The 17,054-nt window shown below is 52.6% G+C and overlaps 1 protein-coding gene across 1 annotated transcript in view; it reads left to right on the top strand.

Annotated features, from left to right (window-relative positions):
* Positions 1-17,054, top strand: part of LOC138120836 (centrosome-associated protein CEP250-like) — a 92,721-nt gene that overhangs the window by 18,623 nt on the left and 57,044 nt on the right. The window contains exon 13 of the mRNA XM_069033854.1: positions 253-429. Within this exon, the coding sequence (XP_068889955.1) occupies positions 253-429 (177 nt within the window). The remainder of the gene's footprint in view (positions 1-252; positions 430-17,054) is intronic.

Raw genomic sequence — 17,054 nt, 5'->3', positions numbered from 1 at the left:
GGCAGGCTGGGGAGGGCACTTCCAGCGCAGCCAGTTCAGCCGGTGTTCAGAGCTGCAGCCTCAAGGATGCCCATTGGCTCCCTTTCCCTATTTTCAGGACACTTGTTTCCACTGGAATCCTTGGCTCTGTGCCTTCTGTTTTGGGCATGTTTTTTTGCCTGAAATCATTTCTCCTTTGTTGCTTGCTCTACTGCCTGCTCTGCTGCCTCAGGAGCAGCCCTGTCCCTGAGGCTCTGTGCATCCATCTTCCAGATGCAGGCCGAGCTGGAAGCAGTGATCGAGAAGGCGGCTCCCCAGCCTACTCAGGAGAAGCAGGAGCTGGAAACTGAGGGGTCTGAGCTGCGTGTGAGGCTCCAGAGCTCTGAGGAAAGAGCAGAGGCCATGGCCACGCAGTGTAAGACTTTGGAGCTGGAGCTGAGGGAGGTGCAGGCTCAGATAGACCATCTGAAGGCTCGCAACCAGGAGCTGCAGCAGGAGTTGGAGGAAAGTGAGCAAGGTAGAGCTTCTCCTCTCGCACCCACTGCCCCATCCTGTCTTGCCAGCAGGGCTCTCTGATGCCATGCAGAGGAAAAGTGCCCAGAGATGGCAGAGGGGAAGAACAACCAGCAGGAGATTTCTCCATCCAGTGCCAGTGAAAGCTTTTTCTCGAGAAAGATGCCGTGGCTGGCAGTGCCATCTGGCTGTGCTATGGCTGATCCCGTGCACAGGTGGTGCCTTTCAGGTGCTGTGTCTGTGCTGAGGAGCTGTAGCTGGATGCCTCAGCTCGATTCCCCCCAACTCCAGGCCCTGACAGAGCCCCCAGGCTATTGGCCTCTCTGGAGCAGGGCTGCACAGGCATCCCCGCTCCTTTGTCTCTCTTGGACTGCTCACTCTGCACAAGCCCAAGAGGAAAGACACTTTCCTATTCCTCTGAACCTTGCCCCTTGGATTCCTGCTTTTTTCTCCTTCATTTCTGTCAGCTTTGGAAGCCCTTGCGGCCTTAGGGGCTGGCAAACACAGGCAGGCCAAGAAGACAGTGCTGTTGTCCCTGCAGGATGCACATCAGTTTGCCTTTGCTTTGCTGTTCTCATTCTCCTTCTCCTTCCTGCTGCAGCGATGTGGAGGGCAGAACACCAGAAGACCTCTCGAGAAACTGCCCTGGAGAAAGAGGCCATTGCCCTGAAGGAAGAGGGTGTGACTCTTTGTCAGGAGGTGGCATCTCTGCAGAGGAAACTGGAGAGCCTGGAGAAGGAAAGGAAGGATGTGCTGGTGAGAACGGCAGATGCCATGAAGGGCCATTTCCTAGCTATGTTTGGCCCTTGTGTTAATAGTTCTAAGGAGCACCTCTTTCCAGCTGAGCTTTTCAAACTGCATTCTTCTGAATAAGGAGGAAAAGATGTCGTAGTCATGCCAAAGCCAGTTAGTGCTGAGGCTGCTGGTTTTCCTCCATGCTGGAGTTTTGTGCCCTCTAGTTCTCAATGTCCACACTGTCTCTATGGACATTGCATGGTCTGGGCAATTCCTCGTGTCCAAACCCACGTCCAGATTTCAAATACCTGGACCTGGAACGAGAGGTGAGAAGGCCAAGTTTGCTGTTAATAGAAAGGTGTTTGGCCTTGGCCATCAGAGAGCAGCCAGTGGGGAGAAAAGAGAGAAAAGCAAAGTGCTGATGCAGATAAGGACGTGTGCCTGCAAGGGGAGAACTCGTCCTGAGTGGCAGCAGAGAATGACAGACTGATGTGGCCATTGCTGCTCCAAGAGAGGGCAGTGGGGCTCTCAGGGATGGTGCCATGGAAACTCTACACAGGAGAGCTCAAAAACCACTCCTGTCACCCCAGCTGCAGGGAATGAAATGTTGGGGGTGTTTGCTCTTCCCTTTCTCCCTGCTGGAGAGCACATCCTCATGGCACTGCCTAAATCCTGCTTAGCGTGGACTTGGAATCCTGGCTGCAGTTCTGGCAGCTGCTCCCCAAAGGAACACTCAAGTGGAGCTGCAAGAGGTCGGGGAAGGGCAGAAAGGGAGCTGGGATGGGCTGAGTGAGCTGGGAAAGACTCAGCGTCAAGGGCGGTCCCAGCAAAGGTCTGAGGCATCCCGAGAGGCAGAGAGAGAGGGGCAGCCTTTGCCTGCCTGTGGCAGGAGTCCCGATCTGGTATGAAAAGCAAACCGAGAGAGGGAATGAGTGACTTCCCTGTTTTGGCAGCGTGAACGGGAATTGTACGAGGAGCAGATGAGGGATCTGAAAAAGAAGAATGAAATGAAAACACTTGAAATTTCAAGAAAGGAAACAACGCAACAATTGGACGCTGAAAATGAAAGAAAACAGGAGGAGTTGGAGCATGGGGCTGCTGCTTTGAAGGAAGGCAGAGGAAACGCTCAAGTCCTGTGTGCTCCACTGGCCAAGTGTAAAATTGCCAAAGAGGCTCTGAAGAAACACTCAGCCTTTCTGCAGGGAAAGAGTCATCCCCAGGTAGGCACTGGCATTGATCTTCAGTCCACTGCAACGTCTCTCAAAGATTCCAATGAAGTTTCCCATGAAGAGGTGGGATTCTAGATCCCTGTCAGTCTAGGCCTGCTTGGGCAAAGCAGCCCGGGCTGCAGCAGGCAGCCTTGTGTGTCTGCCTGGCTCCAGCCAGAGACCATTGGCTGCCAGATTGTTTGCTGGCACGCCTGGAACGACTGAGGCAGCTCTGGAGCTGTTATTCAAATCAGCTCCAGGCCAAAAGCTGGGCATGGGGAATTGCTTCTCCCGTGCCCAGGCAACGTGTGGGTTGGATTTGGTGTAGAAAGGAATGGAGCAGGTGAGCAGAGTGATGGACTGAAGTGAGCAGAGTTCTGTAGCGAGGGCTGAAGAGCAGCTGCACTGCTGGAGCTTCGAGGATGCTTCCCGAGATGGAGATTTCTGAGGGACAGCTCTTGTGGTGTTTGAAATAAGGGAATCATCTCCTCTCTGAACACCCAGCAGGCTGTTGGAGCAGAAGGCAAGCGGCTGTCTGAGCACTCCAGGAGGGGTGTGGAATGTGTGCGGGACCAGGTTGCAGCAGCAGCAAAAGACAAGCCAGAGAAGCGTGAGCTCAGGAGAACTTTTGAGGTAAAGTGGGCTTTCACTGCCTCTGCAGAGCCTCAGGCTCCTCTGGATCATGACTCGTGTGCCCAGGCAGTGCTTTGGAGTCCTCTGCTTGTTTCCTTGCCTCTCCCTGTCCCTGCTGTGGGCACACCCCTTTGTTTGTTCTCTCTGTTGTGGCAGCCCATGGCTTTCACAAAGGCACCTTCAGTCCGCTGCCTCCCTCCCTGGCCCCGTGTCCCCGGACACACACTGGCCTCTCCTGCACAGCCCCCAGCGAGAGCTCTTTGCCCCCAGTGCTGTCTGGTGCAATTGAGGGTCTGTGAGCAGAGATCTCCTTGCCTTGATGTCCAGAGGTCCTTTTGCCCCATGTTTGCTGACAGGTTTCTGTGACCCTTTCTCCCATCCAAGGTGCAGGATGAACATGAAGGGAGGAGAATCAGAACTTTTTGGAGAGTGTTCCCCCCAGACTACTTTACATTGCCTGTCTCCCAGTCTGACCAGAAAAATGCATCAACCTCTGAAAGACAAGAGTCCTCCAGTAGCTCAGGGGAGCTGCAGCCCCCGTGCTGAGGCACAGCCTGTGGAGAAAGGGGTCAGTGGCCAGAATGCGTGCTTTGGGAATCAGAGCTGGGTTCCTAAATCCTGTCGGAACTCTCTCTCCCAGACCTGTGGTGGCTGAGGGTTGTATGAGGGAAGGGTTTGCCAGCCATGAACTGGACTTGTTGATCATCTGAGCTCCGTTCAGGGGCAGTGTGGGAGCCTGTTCCTTTCCCCTTCCCCAAGGGCAGAGTGTTGGTGAGGGCTGGAGTTGGAGGCTGTGTCTGCCCCCACAGCCGGTACCGTGGGGCTGCGGATGCTCCTGCCCACGTGGGCTTGTCTGAGCTGGGCTTTCTGCCTCTTTCAGGCGTCCTTGCTGCAGTCACAGCTGGCCCGAGACCGGCAGGAACCCCTGGAGAGCTGTGCAGGGAGCAGGCAGGAGATGCTCTCGTTGAGTCACAAGGACCTCCTTACTTCCTAGGCTTGTCAGAGAGGAGACAGGGTGCAGCTGCATGCAGTCGTAGCCTCAGATTTTGTCCATAGTTTATGTTTAAAGGATTGCAGGTGTAATTGTAGGATTGTAGGATAATAGGTGTAATTGAACCTTTATACAACTGTGTTCCATAGGATGAAGGATATATTTATAGAAAAATAAAGTGTTTATTACGACTACACAAAAAGACCTTTATCAGAGTTATTGACTACCCAGTACAGAGAACTATAACTTCCGGTAGAGTGCATTATATTTGAAGCAACATGGAAGCAGTTATATTCAAGCCAGCAAAACCAATTAATAATTAAAGATTGATGCTTCTCACCCAAACCAATGACCGTGGGCAAATATTTCTGTCAGCCTCAAGGAGTGACCTTGAGGGGCATCCTCACTCCAGGGACGAATCTGCAGATGGGAGACACGTGACATGAACCACTTTGGTGAGGGCAGGAGAATCCTGCCACATGTGGAGCTTTTGCATTTGTCCTTAGGAAACTGCAACCTGTTTTTTCTCCGAGTCACAGAATCTCAGGCTGGGGGAGGCTGGAGGCACCTCTGGAGGTCACCTTGCCCAGCCCCCTGCTCCATCAGGGCCACCCAGAGCTGGCTGCCCAGGATGTGTCCAGGCGGCTTTTGAATCTCTCCAGGGATGGAGACTCCACCACCTCCCTGGGCACCTGCAGCAGTGCTCGGCCACCCTCCCAGTGGGAGGAATTCTTGATCCTGGAAACACTCAAGAACTGGCTGAGGATGAGAAGGTCAGGGGTTGAGGTCCTAGTTTAGAATAAGGTAACTTAGCAAGGTGAAAAGCAGAATCACAGCCCTGGCTGACAGGAGATCAACTGAGCGGGGAACTTGTGATCAACCTCATCTCAGAAAGGAGGAATGTGGAAGAAAAAATTGTGGAAGAAGAATCAAGTTATCCAGAAGGAGTGAACAGACATTGCTGTGGAAGCAGTAGGGGAGGGGGAGAATAGTCAGGGAGCTCTTGAGCCAGGCATCCACCAGGTCTGAGGACCAGAGGAAGCTACAGGAGCTGTCTGTCATCTTCAAAAAAGCCTGGCCATTGAAGGAGGTTCCTGAGAACAGCAAAGAGTGTTACACCAGTCTTAAAGATGGGCACAGAAGAGGATCTGAAGAACTACAGGCTAATCAGCTCCTTTGGAATCCCTGGGAAGGTGATGGAGCAAATGGTCCTGGACACCCTTTCAAGCAACTGCGAGGGAAGGGCACTGGGAAGAGCCAGCACAGATTTACCACGGGGGAAATCATGGCTGGCCGACCTGATGGACTCTGTGAATAATGGGGGACCAGGGAGGGTTTTGCTGACACTGCAAACCATTCAACAGCCACACAGTCTCCTTACAGCCGGACTGGTGAGGTACGGACCGAGTGAGCGGCCAAGTGAATGGAAAACTGCCCGAGCCAGCGGGCTCAGTACTGCTGGATCAGGTGCAGGAAGTGGCCAGGCTGTGGTGACACCACTCACTGATCCTCCCTGGAGCCGGTATTACTGTTGATTAACAACTAATATTTACATGCAGAGGATGTCTCCTCTAAGCAGATGTGTGTCATGAAACTTTACACCGGGTGTTTATTCCGTCAGGATCATACACATTCATTACAAGGTGCTTCCGGGCTAATACATAAACATTACTTTCCTAGAACTAATTTACCCACCTCTGCCCCTTACTGGAAGTCCTTTTATGGTCTTAGAGGGTTGTCTAAAGGGGTCTCTGGTGGTCGTATTCGCTGAGAGCCCCCAAAATTGGAAGTGACCTTGCCTTGAACTTCTCTTAGGGCATGCACTGGTGTTTCTTGTTACATAACTTTGTCACAAAACCCACTTAGGTTCCTTATTATCTGTTTGTCCACTGCTTTCAGCTCTGTTTAGCATCCTGTGTGTCTACTTTTACATTCTTTTATCTAATTTGCTAGTTAGTCTTTAAGCTCTATTTTGCAACCGAAAATTTCTATTCTCCATGTTGTCTGTCACAGTGAGTGGCAGCGATGCATCTTCTGGAGAAGATGCATCTGGAGCCAGCCCCCATTTCTATGGTCCCTGAGGCTGACGGATGTGTCACGCACTGATGTCACGTCCAGCCTCAGCTCAGCTTGCATCCCTTGCCCAGACAGGGGAGACCCACAGGCAGGAGAGACAGAAGCCGTGTGCTCAGGCTACCCTGCCTTGAAGGCACATAAGCCTCCGCTTTCTACAGCTGCTCAAGGGTCAGGGCACCTGGCAGTGAGCCTTCAGCACCGAGTGATGGCATCCCACTTTTGCAGTCTTGGCCCAACTGGATGACCTGGTCTCCTCAGGAGCTGCCCTTTGGCCTTGTCAGGGACCACCCAATGGACATGATGCCGTGGCAGCTTGGCACCCCCTGGATTCGCCATCCCTAGCGTGATGTTTCTCCTCAGCATAGAATCCCCGACTGGTCTGGGATGGAGGGACCTCAAAGCTCATCCTATGCCACCCCTGGCCGTGGGCAGGGACATCTGCCTCCAGACCAGGTTGCTCCAAGGCCCCTCCAACCTGGCCTTGGACACTTCCAGGCATGGGGCAGCCACAGCTTCTCTGGGCACCCTGTGCCAGGGCCTCCCCACCCTCCCAAGGAAGAACTTCTTCTAACCCTGCCCTCTGGAATGGAAAGCCATTCCCCTTGTCCTGGCATTCCAGGCCCACTCCCCGCTCTCCTGGAGCCCCTTTAGGCACTGGAAATGGCTCTAAGGTCTCCCCGGAGCCTTCTCTTCTCCAGGCTGAACACCCGCAGCTCTCCCAGCCCGGCTCAGAGCAGAGGGGCTCCAGCCCTTGGAGCATCTCTGCAGCCTCTCTGAACTCACTCCAGCAGCTCCACATCCTTCTGATGCTGGACCCCAGGGCTGGAGGCAGCTCTGCAGGTGGGATCTCACCCAAGCAGGGCAGAGGGGCAGAATCCCCCTGTCCCCTGCTGCCCACGCTGTGAGGTCAGTCCAGGACATTGGGGGTTTCTGGGTGACAGTGCAAGGGGCTGGGGCACGTTGAGCTTTTTATGCACCAACACCCCCAAGTCCTTCTCCACAGGGCGACTCTCGATCCATTCTCCGCCCAGCCCGAGCCTGTGCTTGGGATTGCCCTGATCGCTCTGCCCCGCCCCTTTCTTCACCCGCCGGCCAATCAGCGCGCGGCTGCCCGCGGCAACAGAAGAAGCGCGGCAGCAGGGGCGGCTAACGCCAATCAGCGTGGCTCGGGAAGGGCTGAACCAATGGGAGCGCAGCGCGCCTCACGGCGACGACCAATCAGAGTGCGGTGGCCGTGAGGGACGGGCTGGGGCGGGGGGGGAATGGCGGCAAGAGAGGGAGAGGGGAGGAACATTGGGCGGCCTGGGGGGGGCCCGCCCGCCGTTTCGGAGGCTCCCAAGCGCTTCAGCTGCCGTCGCACGGTCCCCCCTCCGCACCGATTTGCTTGAGAAGGGAGGGGCGGCTCCTGCCGAAACCGCGCTGGGGGAAAACTCCCCACAGGGGTTGGCTGTGCGAGGGGAGGGCGTGGGTGTGCACCAGCCGTCCCCGCCTCAGCAAAACGTCCCCTCAGGGGTTGGCTGGGCGGAGTCACGACAGGACGGGACGCTTCAGAAGGACCCAGAAAAGACCCCAAACCCCTTCGGAATGTCAGGAAAACTAACCCAAAACCACCGGAGGTTTATGTCCAAAAAGGAGACAGAGAAATCCTGTTACTTTATTCACATAAAGGGAGCGATCATGGTCATTTCCTGTGGGGTCTCTCAAGTTGTTGGAGGATCCAGCCTTCTTTTTATCCTAATTTCCCGGCCACATTTCCCTCTGTCTTTCCCCGTTGGCTGAGGTACTTGAGAGGTACAGACTTCCCGAATTGCCTAGTAACATACCCCCTTCCAATGTGTACTCTCCCCTTCCCTCTCCCCCCCGCCCCCCTGTTTTCTTTTGCCTTGTGTTTCTGTTCTTTTTCTCTAAGTCCAGGGATTTAAGGCAGTCTTGAGTGAGTAACACTCCCTGTCAATTAGTGGAATTCCTATGGAATTTTTGGTTCCTCTTATTGAAGAAGGGGCAGTCAATAACTAACTCATGTAAGCACAAGTTAACTATTGGGAGACAGCAATGTTAGTTCAGACGGAAGATGTTCATTACAAAGCCTGAGAAGCCGAATTCACCCTAATCTTGTCAAGATGGAGGGGACAAGGATCATCTCAGAGATTGCTGAATCATCCCTCAAAGGACTACGCATGCCCAGGGAGAAAGGTGAAAAAGTTCACTGCGAGGATGACTACTGGCCTCCATCAGAAAGACCCCCGAGGAAGAGGAGAGGCCTTCCTCAGCGCGACCACCAGGACACACAGCGCATGCGTGGCCCATATGCTAATGACTTCCGAGAAATAATTTGTGTAACCACACCTGTCCCAAGGAATGTGATGAATATTCATAATTTAACCCTTAATACTGTGTTGTAGAGAGCACCAGGTGTGTGTGTTTGGAGGAGCGATCCCCACACACCCGGCGCGCCGAATAAAGCAAATACCCGCTTCTCTGACTCTGTCTCTGAAGTGTCTCCTGGCCCGGTTGCGGCACGATTCATTATTGCTTCTTTTACCTCTCAGTATGTGGCTTTATCTACAGCAGGCCCACAGTTTGTAAAGACAACTTCTCATTCTTGTCAGGAATTTAAACAAAACGGACGAAAATGGGAGTAAATTTGAATAAATATGAGTAATTTAGGATGATATTTATGTTGTATTTCAAAAGTGGAGGGTTAAAAGATCATTTGGGCATTAAAACACCTCAAAAAGACACAAAATGCCTCAACCACATTGGAAAGTTTTAATAAATGTAACTAAAATAGATCTAAATTGACTGAATTTGAATAAATTCAGGACATGGCATTATTTCTGGAATGTGGAGGATGAAAAGGCAATTTTGGTCCTAAAATGCCTCCAAAAAGCCCTGAAAAAGCACCCAGAAGCCTTAAGAGTCCCGAAGGAGAGCTCAGCTGCTCTCCAAAGGCCACAGGTTTCTGGGGGTTCTTATGGATTTGGGGGTGTCCCGGGGATCTCACCACAGGCCACCATGAGTCCCCAGTGCCGGTGGCTCTGGGGAAGGCGCATTCCCGGGGTTCCCGAACCCCCCCACACCCGAACCCTGCAGGGGGGGTCCAGTGGTGCCGATCCACATGGAACAGGTCGGTGCAGTTCACCCGGACACTGAACCTGCACAGGCGAGAGAGCGTGGCAGGGGTGGGGCAGGTGAGGGGCAGAGCAGGGCAGGGGCCAGGCAGGGGTGAGACAGGGTGGGAAGGATGAGGGGAAGGGTGCGGCAGGAATGAGCAAGGGGTGGGGCAGGGGTGGGGCAGGTGAGGGGCAGCCCAATAAGTGCCCCCAGAGACCCCGAGAGCTGTCGCAGGATCCCGTAACTCACCTCATGTCCCCCTGCTGAGGACCACCCAGAGACCTCCGGGACTCTGTACCCCCCATATCTTCCTCCCCAGCGCCCTCAGGACCTCCTCCCAAGAGCCTCCCAGGACCCCCCCAGGATGCCCCGTACCTGTCAGTGGAAGGCTGCTGCCCCCCCTATCTCCCCACCAAAGACCCCCAGGACTCTGTACCCCCCATATCTTCCTCCCAGACCCCTCCAGAGCCCCCTTAAGACACCCCAGAACTTGGCAGATACCCCCCCAACCTGTCAGTGTAGGGCCCATACCCCCCAAGCCATCCCAGGGCCCCACAAAACTCCCCCCAGACCTCCCCCGGACCCTCTACCCGACCATATCTCCCTCCTAGACTCCCCAGGACTCTGTATCCCACATACTCCTCCCATATCTCCCCCTAGATCCCCTCCCAGCCCTTCCCAGTACCCTCCCCAGGCACCCCCCTATATGTGGCAGTAGAGGGCTGGTGCCCCCCCGTAGACGAGGAGGGTTTGGGAGGAGGGTGGAAGACCATGGAGTAGCTGGTGGGGGGGGAGGGGGGGGCTTCCCCCCCACCCCTAAACCCCAACCACTCCCACAGATTCCCTCCCCCCTCCAGCGGGAACTGGAGCAGCTCAGGAGAAAACGTCCTCGGGTGTGCAGCCTGGGGACAGGACCCCCAAATCAGGGGGAAACCCCATGTTATAAACAACCCAGATCCAATATGGAAATGAGTTATTAAAAATTTTATTGAGAACTATAAAATTCAGCAAAGCAAAAGGGATTGTGCTGGGAGCATGGCCAGGGGCCAGAGGCTCAATCACAAAATGGTGGTGCTACCTTTTATACCCCTGTGGCTGCATCAGCCTTATGCACACTGATGTACAGTTTTGCATAGTCTCACCCCACGTCACTCTTTTAGGAGCCGGCGCAGTTCTGTTGCTGTGCTCGTCGGGGTCCTCGTTGGATGGAATCCCACTCCTTTTGTGAAAAACGAGGTTCACTCTGCTGTTAGGATTTAAAAGTTTAATAAAGGACAATAGGGGACAAAGACAATAAAGCAAAAGTCACGGCGCTGGGTGCTTTGGCACTCAGCCAAGAGCGCACCTGCTATTGCGGAGACACCCTTTACACACCTGTCCTATTGCATCAGCCTAATGCATATTCATAATCAATCATGCATATTCAAACTTCCCCCCCAAACTAGTTTACATGTTCCAGGAACTGTTTAGCATGGCTCCTCCTTGGATCTGCCTTTTTAGAGCACGCGCATTTCCTGGCTGTGGTTTCAGTCAGTTTTTATTATCACCTCCAGGGTGGGCTTTGGTCGATGGTTTCTGCAGACGGCAGTTGCCAATAGCTGGCATGTCAGTAGCAGGGGTCTTCATCATCCGTTCATTGGATGTTATCCAACCAAGCAGACGGTTCAATTATCGCAAGCATAACTGTATCAGCTATTTCACTGTTATGTCTAAGTTTAGTTAATGGCAGAAATAAAGGCATTAGTTATTGTTGCAAAACTGTATCTTTATAACAACGATACTTTAACATTAAATACTTTAACATTGTTATTTAAATACTTTAACATTATACATATAGCATCCATTTTAACATTTGCGGAAAGCCAATATTATAGTATGTATTTATCACACATTTATGGCTGTGTCTTCGAAGTTTGGCTCGCAACAGCGTGTCCCACTTACAGAACTGACATTACAGCACACAAACTCATGCAGCCCTTATAAAAAAACAACTTTACAACCAGACTATTTTAACAACATTAAACATTTTAACATATACCATTGTCTTAATATTTCCCAAGGAAAATATCATAATATTTAATATTATAACTCATAATGTAATTCATAACCCATAAACATATGGCAAAAGCCAACTCTCAATAAGTTGTTTGTAACACCCCACAAGAGTAGATGGGACCCCCAGATCCCCCAGACCTCCCAAGATGGGAGATCCCCAAGACCTGCCCACCCCCTCAGATGCAAGGAGAACATGTCCTGTGGGGGACCCCAAAATCAGGGGGCTTTAAAATTGGGGGACACCCCAAAATCATGCTGTAAGACCCCAATATCAGGGTGACGCCCCTGCCAAAGAAGCTGGGACCCCCGAGCTCCCCCACATGGGAGGAGAATGTAACTGGGGGAGCATGAAATCAGAGGAAACCCCAAAATCAGGGGAACCCCCCGAACGCTAGATGGGACCCCAGAACACCAAGACTCCCACAGAGCCTCCCCCCCTCCACCCCCCCCCCCCCCCCCGGGTGGAAGGAGAACACGTCCTTGGATGTGTGGCCTGGGGGTGTCACCAAAACTGTGGGAAAAACAAAGCCCTCACACAACATTTTTAATGTTAGAGAGTCAAGGCATTACTTTATTCTGGCCAGGATATTGTTCTGGCCAGGATGTACCCCAGAAATCATCTCATCCACACATAGCCCAGGTGTGCAGAGAGAATCATTCCATGACACATGGCTTCTACTAGATTTTCCAGATCTTTTATACAGTCAAAAGTCATAGAAACAAATTGGGTCAGTGTTCATTGGTCCCAAGTGAGTGTAGTTCTTAGCAATTGCTCTCCTATGGAATCCAGATTTCTTCTCTTCTGATGTTAATTAGATCTTCATTCCTTGATTTTCTTATCAGTCTTTTCTGGAGGAGATGTCTCCAACTCTGCCAGAGGCAGAGTCTGGGGTAGATGTTCATAGATGGCCGCTGATGTTCTGTTGATGTTCCGTCGATGGCCTTCATCTCTTTGGGGCTACTCCCAGTCTGTTGAAATGCTAAGCCCATCTCAGGCCTCACCTAGAGAAACAATGCCCTGGAAAGAAGCTTCAGTTCCCTTCCCCGGGGCAAAGGTGAAGAAACCTGGCTAAAGTTATATAAAAAAAGTGGTTTTAAACTGGTTGGTTTTCCAACGGGGGGGTCCCTTGGGCGTTTCTAGGGGCTAACAGGGGGGTTTGGGGTGGCTCTGGAGACATTCTGGGAGTCTGTGGGAGGTGAGATGGGAGTTTGGGGGGCTCTAATTAGCTTTTAATCCACCCTAGGCAAAGATATTAATATTCATAATCCTATAAAGTCTTTGTTCTTCTTCCCAAAGTTCAGGACTTCAGCATGACTTTGGCTGAGCAGCAGTCCGTGCCAATTAGTAAAGCTTACTAAAATAGATCATTTGATTTAGCTAATTGTAATGCTCATGGATCGTGTGTTTTACAGGGGGCACATACTAAGGGGGGACACGGATAGGTGGATCGGGAAGTCCCAAGTACCTTCCAAGTACCGCAGCCAACAGGGAAAGGGAAGGAGGAGAAAATGCGGCCAGGAAATGAGGAGAAAAGAAGGCTACTTGCTCCAACTAATTGGGAGAGACCCCGTTGGACACACACCTGACAGACTCTCTCCCTTTCTCCAAATCAAGACAATTTTACAGGACTCCTCTGTCTCCTTTGTGGACACGAACTTCTAGTGAGGTGAATTTTACCCACTGCGGGGTGGGGGGCACAGGAGCTCCTCTGCCTGGGGAGGGGGGAGTATAAAGCAGTATAAACCAGTCCAGACTGGGGCAGGTGGGGAAAATTCAGAGTCACAAGGGGCCAGTGGCAGCGAGGCAGGGAGGGGCGGGAGTGATCGGCCGGGGAGGGGGAGAGGGGGAAGTTCCAGCCTCAGCCGGACCCCCCTCATTGACTGACAAGTGGGGAGCGGCTCCCGCCCAACCGGCGGGCGGGGAAAAGCGCCCTCAGTCATTGGCTGGGCGGGACAGGGGGCGGGGCGAGAGCTGTTCCCGCCTCAGCCCAACTCCCCTCAGTCATTGGCTGGGCGGGACAGGGGGCGGGGCGAGAGCTGTTCCCGCCTCAGCCCAACTCCCCTCAGTCATTGGCTGGGCGGGTACACAAAGTGACTCAAAAAAGGCCCAATGCCTCCTCGAAATTTCAACAAAACTGACGAAAATGGAATAAATTTGAATAACTACGAAAGATTTAAGGCTATATTCAAGTTACATTTAAACAGTGGAGAGTTGAAAAGGCATATTGTGCCCTGAAGTGTGGAGAAACCAAACAAAAAAAACCCCAAAACCCCGTTAAGAATCCCTTGGGATTAAGTAAAATTGAGTGAAAGCATAATAAATACGAATAAATATAAAGAAGTTAAAGCCATACTTAACATATAATTAAAACATGGGGCAGTGTGAAAGGGGCTTTGGGTGCTAAAATGCTTCAAGAAAGCACCAAAACACGCCAAGCACCAAATTCCCCTCCTGCCGGGGCTGGCTGTCCAGCAGCTCAAGTAGGAGAGTCCTCCAGGAGCTCAGGGGAGCTGAGGCCCTCGTGCTGAGGCACAGCCCGTGGAGAAAGGGGTCAGTGGCCAGAATGCGTGCTTTGGGAATCAGAGCTGGGTTCCTAAATCCTGTTGGAACTCTCTCTCCCAGACCTGTGGTGGCTGAGGGTTGTATGAGGGAAGGGTTTGCCAGCCATGAACTGGACTTGTTGATCATCTGAGCTCCGTTCAGGGGCAGTGTGGGAGCCTGTTCCTTTCCCCTTCCCCAAGGGCAGAGTGTTGGTGAGGGCTGGAGTTGGAGGCTGTGTCTGCCCCCACAGCCGGTACCGTGGGGCTGCGGATGCTCCTGCCCACGTGGGCTTGTCTGAGCTGGGCTTTCTGCCTCTTTCAGGTGTCCTTGCTGCAGTCACAGCTGGCCCGAGACCAACAGCACTGGCAGAACTACACTGAGAGCTGTGCAAGGACCAGCCAGGAGCTCAGACCTTCACCGGGAGCTGTCCTGCTCCTTTGCAGCTGTGCTCAAGGAGCCCAAAGCTGCTGTTCTGGAAGCAGAGACTCAAAGCTGCATCGGTCTCTGAAGCTGAACTTGGCAGTGACATCCCTGGGCCGTCAGTCTCTGGAGAGAGTCTGGAGAGGCCCTGGAGAAGGCAGGTGCCGCTCTTCTCTTCCCCAGATGATTTGTACCCTGCCAGAAACCAATTCCTGTCAACTGGGGCACAAAAATTCTCCCTAGGACACAGATGAATGTTCTCAAAGATGAAGGAGTAAAATATCTACCAAAGCTTTTCCAAGCATTTGGTTCTGGAAGGTCTGTTCCTAGCGAGGTGTTCCGGTTTGGCCAAATTTAGAAATATATCCTCTGAGAGAAGGCACAACCACCCCTCCCCCACCCGGTTTGGGAAAAAATAAATTTTCCTTGAAGGAAAGTGAAGGAGATAAAACTATTTATTTAACAAACACACGGGAAAAGGAAAATAATGCTAAACAATAAAATCTCTCGCTGTGGAGGAAAAAACTGGGAAAGTGTTAGAGTCCTCCTGTTGGTCTCCTCGGAGCTGGGGCTTGGCCCAAGGCCAGGCCCTCTGCGCTCGGTGGAAAGTCCTCCTGATGTGTTCTAATATTGTAGCAGTCCAGTGGAAAAGGGAGAAAGTCCGAAATTCCAGGGAAGGAAAAAAAATTCACCTCTCTCTCCGGAGAAAAAGAAGCTGAACAACTGGCCAAAAGCTGACCGGGAAGCCGCAAGCCAGGTGCCTCCTCCCTCCCCTGCCGCAGCTGGAAAAAAACCCCCGCTATCTGTGTGTGACCTTGAACAAGCTGCAAACTGCTTTGAAAAAGTTGTGCTCAGTTTAGAGGCATAGAAATTAATTTCTGGGCATAGGCAGCGATATGGGCTACACATCATAAGGTCACCCCAAGACACGAGGAATCTTTGAAATAAGCAGCAAGACTTTTCTTCTGCCTAGAAGACCTAGTGATATGTTGCCAAACAGAGAGCAGAGAAAAAAATGCACTCGTGTCTGTCTCGGGATTCTGAATCTCTTTTATGAGCCTTAAACACTGCAACTCCTGGCATTTCTCTGTAGGAATTTGAAAAGACCCTGAAACACCATTTTTCCTCCTCATGTGGCTGTTCTAGATGCAGAGCTTTACTTTCCATGAATATTTGTAAGCACCAAGAACCTTTTGAGGCTTTTTCTTACACCTCCCCTTTGTCAGGGGAGACAGACAAATTCCTGTGACTCAGGAACTAAGCGCATCCCTAAAGAGCATGCAGGTCTCAGGAATGCTGAGCCTTAAAACTGATGCTGTCTGGGCCAGCAACTTTGAACTCATGTTATGAGCCAGGTCCCTGCCCAGCTGCCCAGCTGGGCTGTGGGGATGTGGGGGTGCTGGTGCAGGTGCCGGGCAGCAGTGAGCTGGGATGGGTGGAGAGCCAGGGGAGGGCCTCTCCAACAGCCCCTGGAATGTTGGGGTTTGCACCCTGGAAACCATCAACAGCCCATGGAATGTTGGGGTTTGGAGCCTGGCAACCATCAACAGCCCATGGAATGTTGGGGTTTTCGCCCTGGCAACTGTCAACAGCTCCTGAACATTGGGGCTTTGACCTTGCAACTGCCAACAGCACTTTGATCTTGTGCTCTTGACCCTGCAAAGGCCAACGACCCTTGGATATTGGGGTTTGACCCTGCAAAGGCCAACGGCCTTTGGAGATTGGGGTTTAGACCCTGTGAAGTCAAACAACCTTTGGAGATTGGGGTTAGACCCTGCAAAGGCCAAAAGCCTTTGGAGATTGGGGTTTAGACCCTGCAAAGGCCAACGGCCTTTGGACATTGGGGTTTGACCCTGCAAAGGCCAAAAGCCTTTGGAGATTGGGGTTTAGACCCTGCAAAGGCCAACGGCCTTTGGACACTGACATTTGGTCACTGCTCGTGCCAAGGGGCAGATGGAGACCCGGCGGGTGAGTGAGAGAGCTGCTGCCCTCTTTGTGCCAAGCCCAGCAGGGGCCTGGGTGGGCCTGGGCTGTGCCACTGGGAACAGTTCCCTTTGGGAATAGCAAGGGATTAACAGTTGGCTGTTCCAGAGCTAGCAGCAGCTTTGGTGCTGGCCATGGGGACAGGCCTGGGAGGGAATGGGGGGGCTCCTGGCCATCCCAGAGCACACCCACATCTCCTCCTCCGTCCTTGTCCCACTGGAGGGTGTGGGCACAAACAAGGGAGCAGCTTTCACTGCCTTCCCCTCAGCCCAATTCACAGCGCAGCCTGAGCGCTTCCCAGAGACAAGAATGGGTTTCTCCCAGACATCTCCAAGATGATCCCCAGTGGTGCAGAGGAGGCCACGAGGATGATAGGAAGATGCTCCAAGGGCTGGAGCACCTGTGCCAAGGGAAAAGGATGCAAGAGTTGGGGTTGTCCAGCCTGGAGAAGGTTCCAGGGTGACCTTCCAATGCATGAAGGGGCTGGAAGAGAGCTGGAGAGAGACTTAAGCCAGGGGCCTGCAGGGAAAGGACAGGGTCTAATGGGATATTGGGAGGGAATTCTTCCCTGTGAGGCTGCTGAGGCCCTGGCACAGGTTGCCCAGAGAAGCTGTGGCTGCCCCTGGATCCCTGGAAGTGTTCAAGACCAGGTTGGATGGGGCTCTGGGTAATTCCCCTTGTGGCGTTCTAAGAAGTGATGAGACACCTTCCAGCATGTTTGTTTGTGCTGCTGTCAACCTACTGGGCTGAAAATATTCCCAAGGAGGGGAGGAAGGAGCTGAGCTGGAATTCCAGGCTGGGAAGC

The sequence above is a fragment of the Aphelocoma coerulescens genome, chromosome 20, assembly GCF_041296385.1.
Source record: "Aphelocoma coerulescens isolate FSJ_1873_10779 chromosome 20, UR_Acoe_1.0, whole genome shotgun sequence".
NCBI lineage: Eukaryota > Metazoa > Chordata > Aves > Passeriformes > Corvidae > Aphelocoma > Aphelocoma coerulescens.
This window is presented reverse-complemented; position numbering and strand designations above follow the sequence as displayed.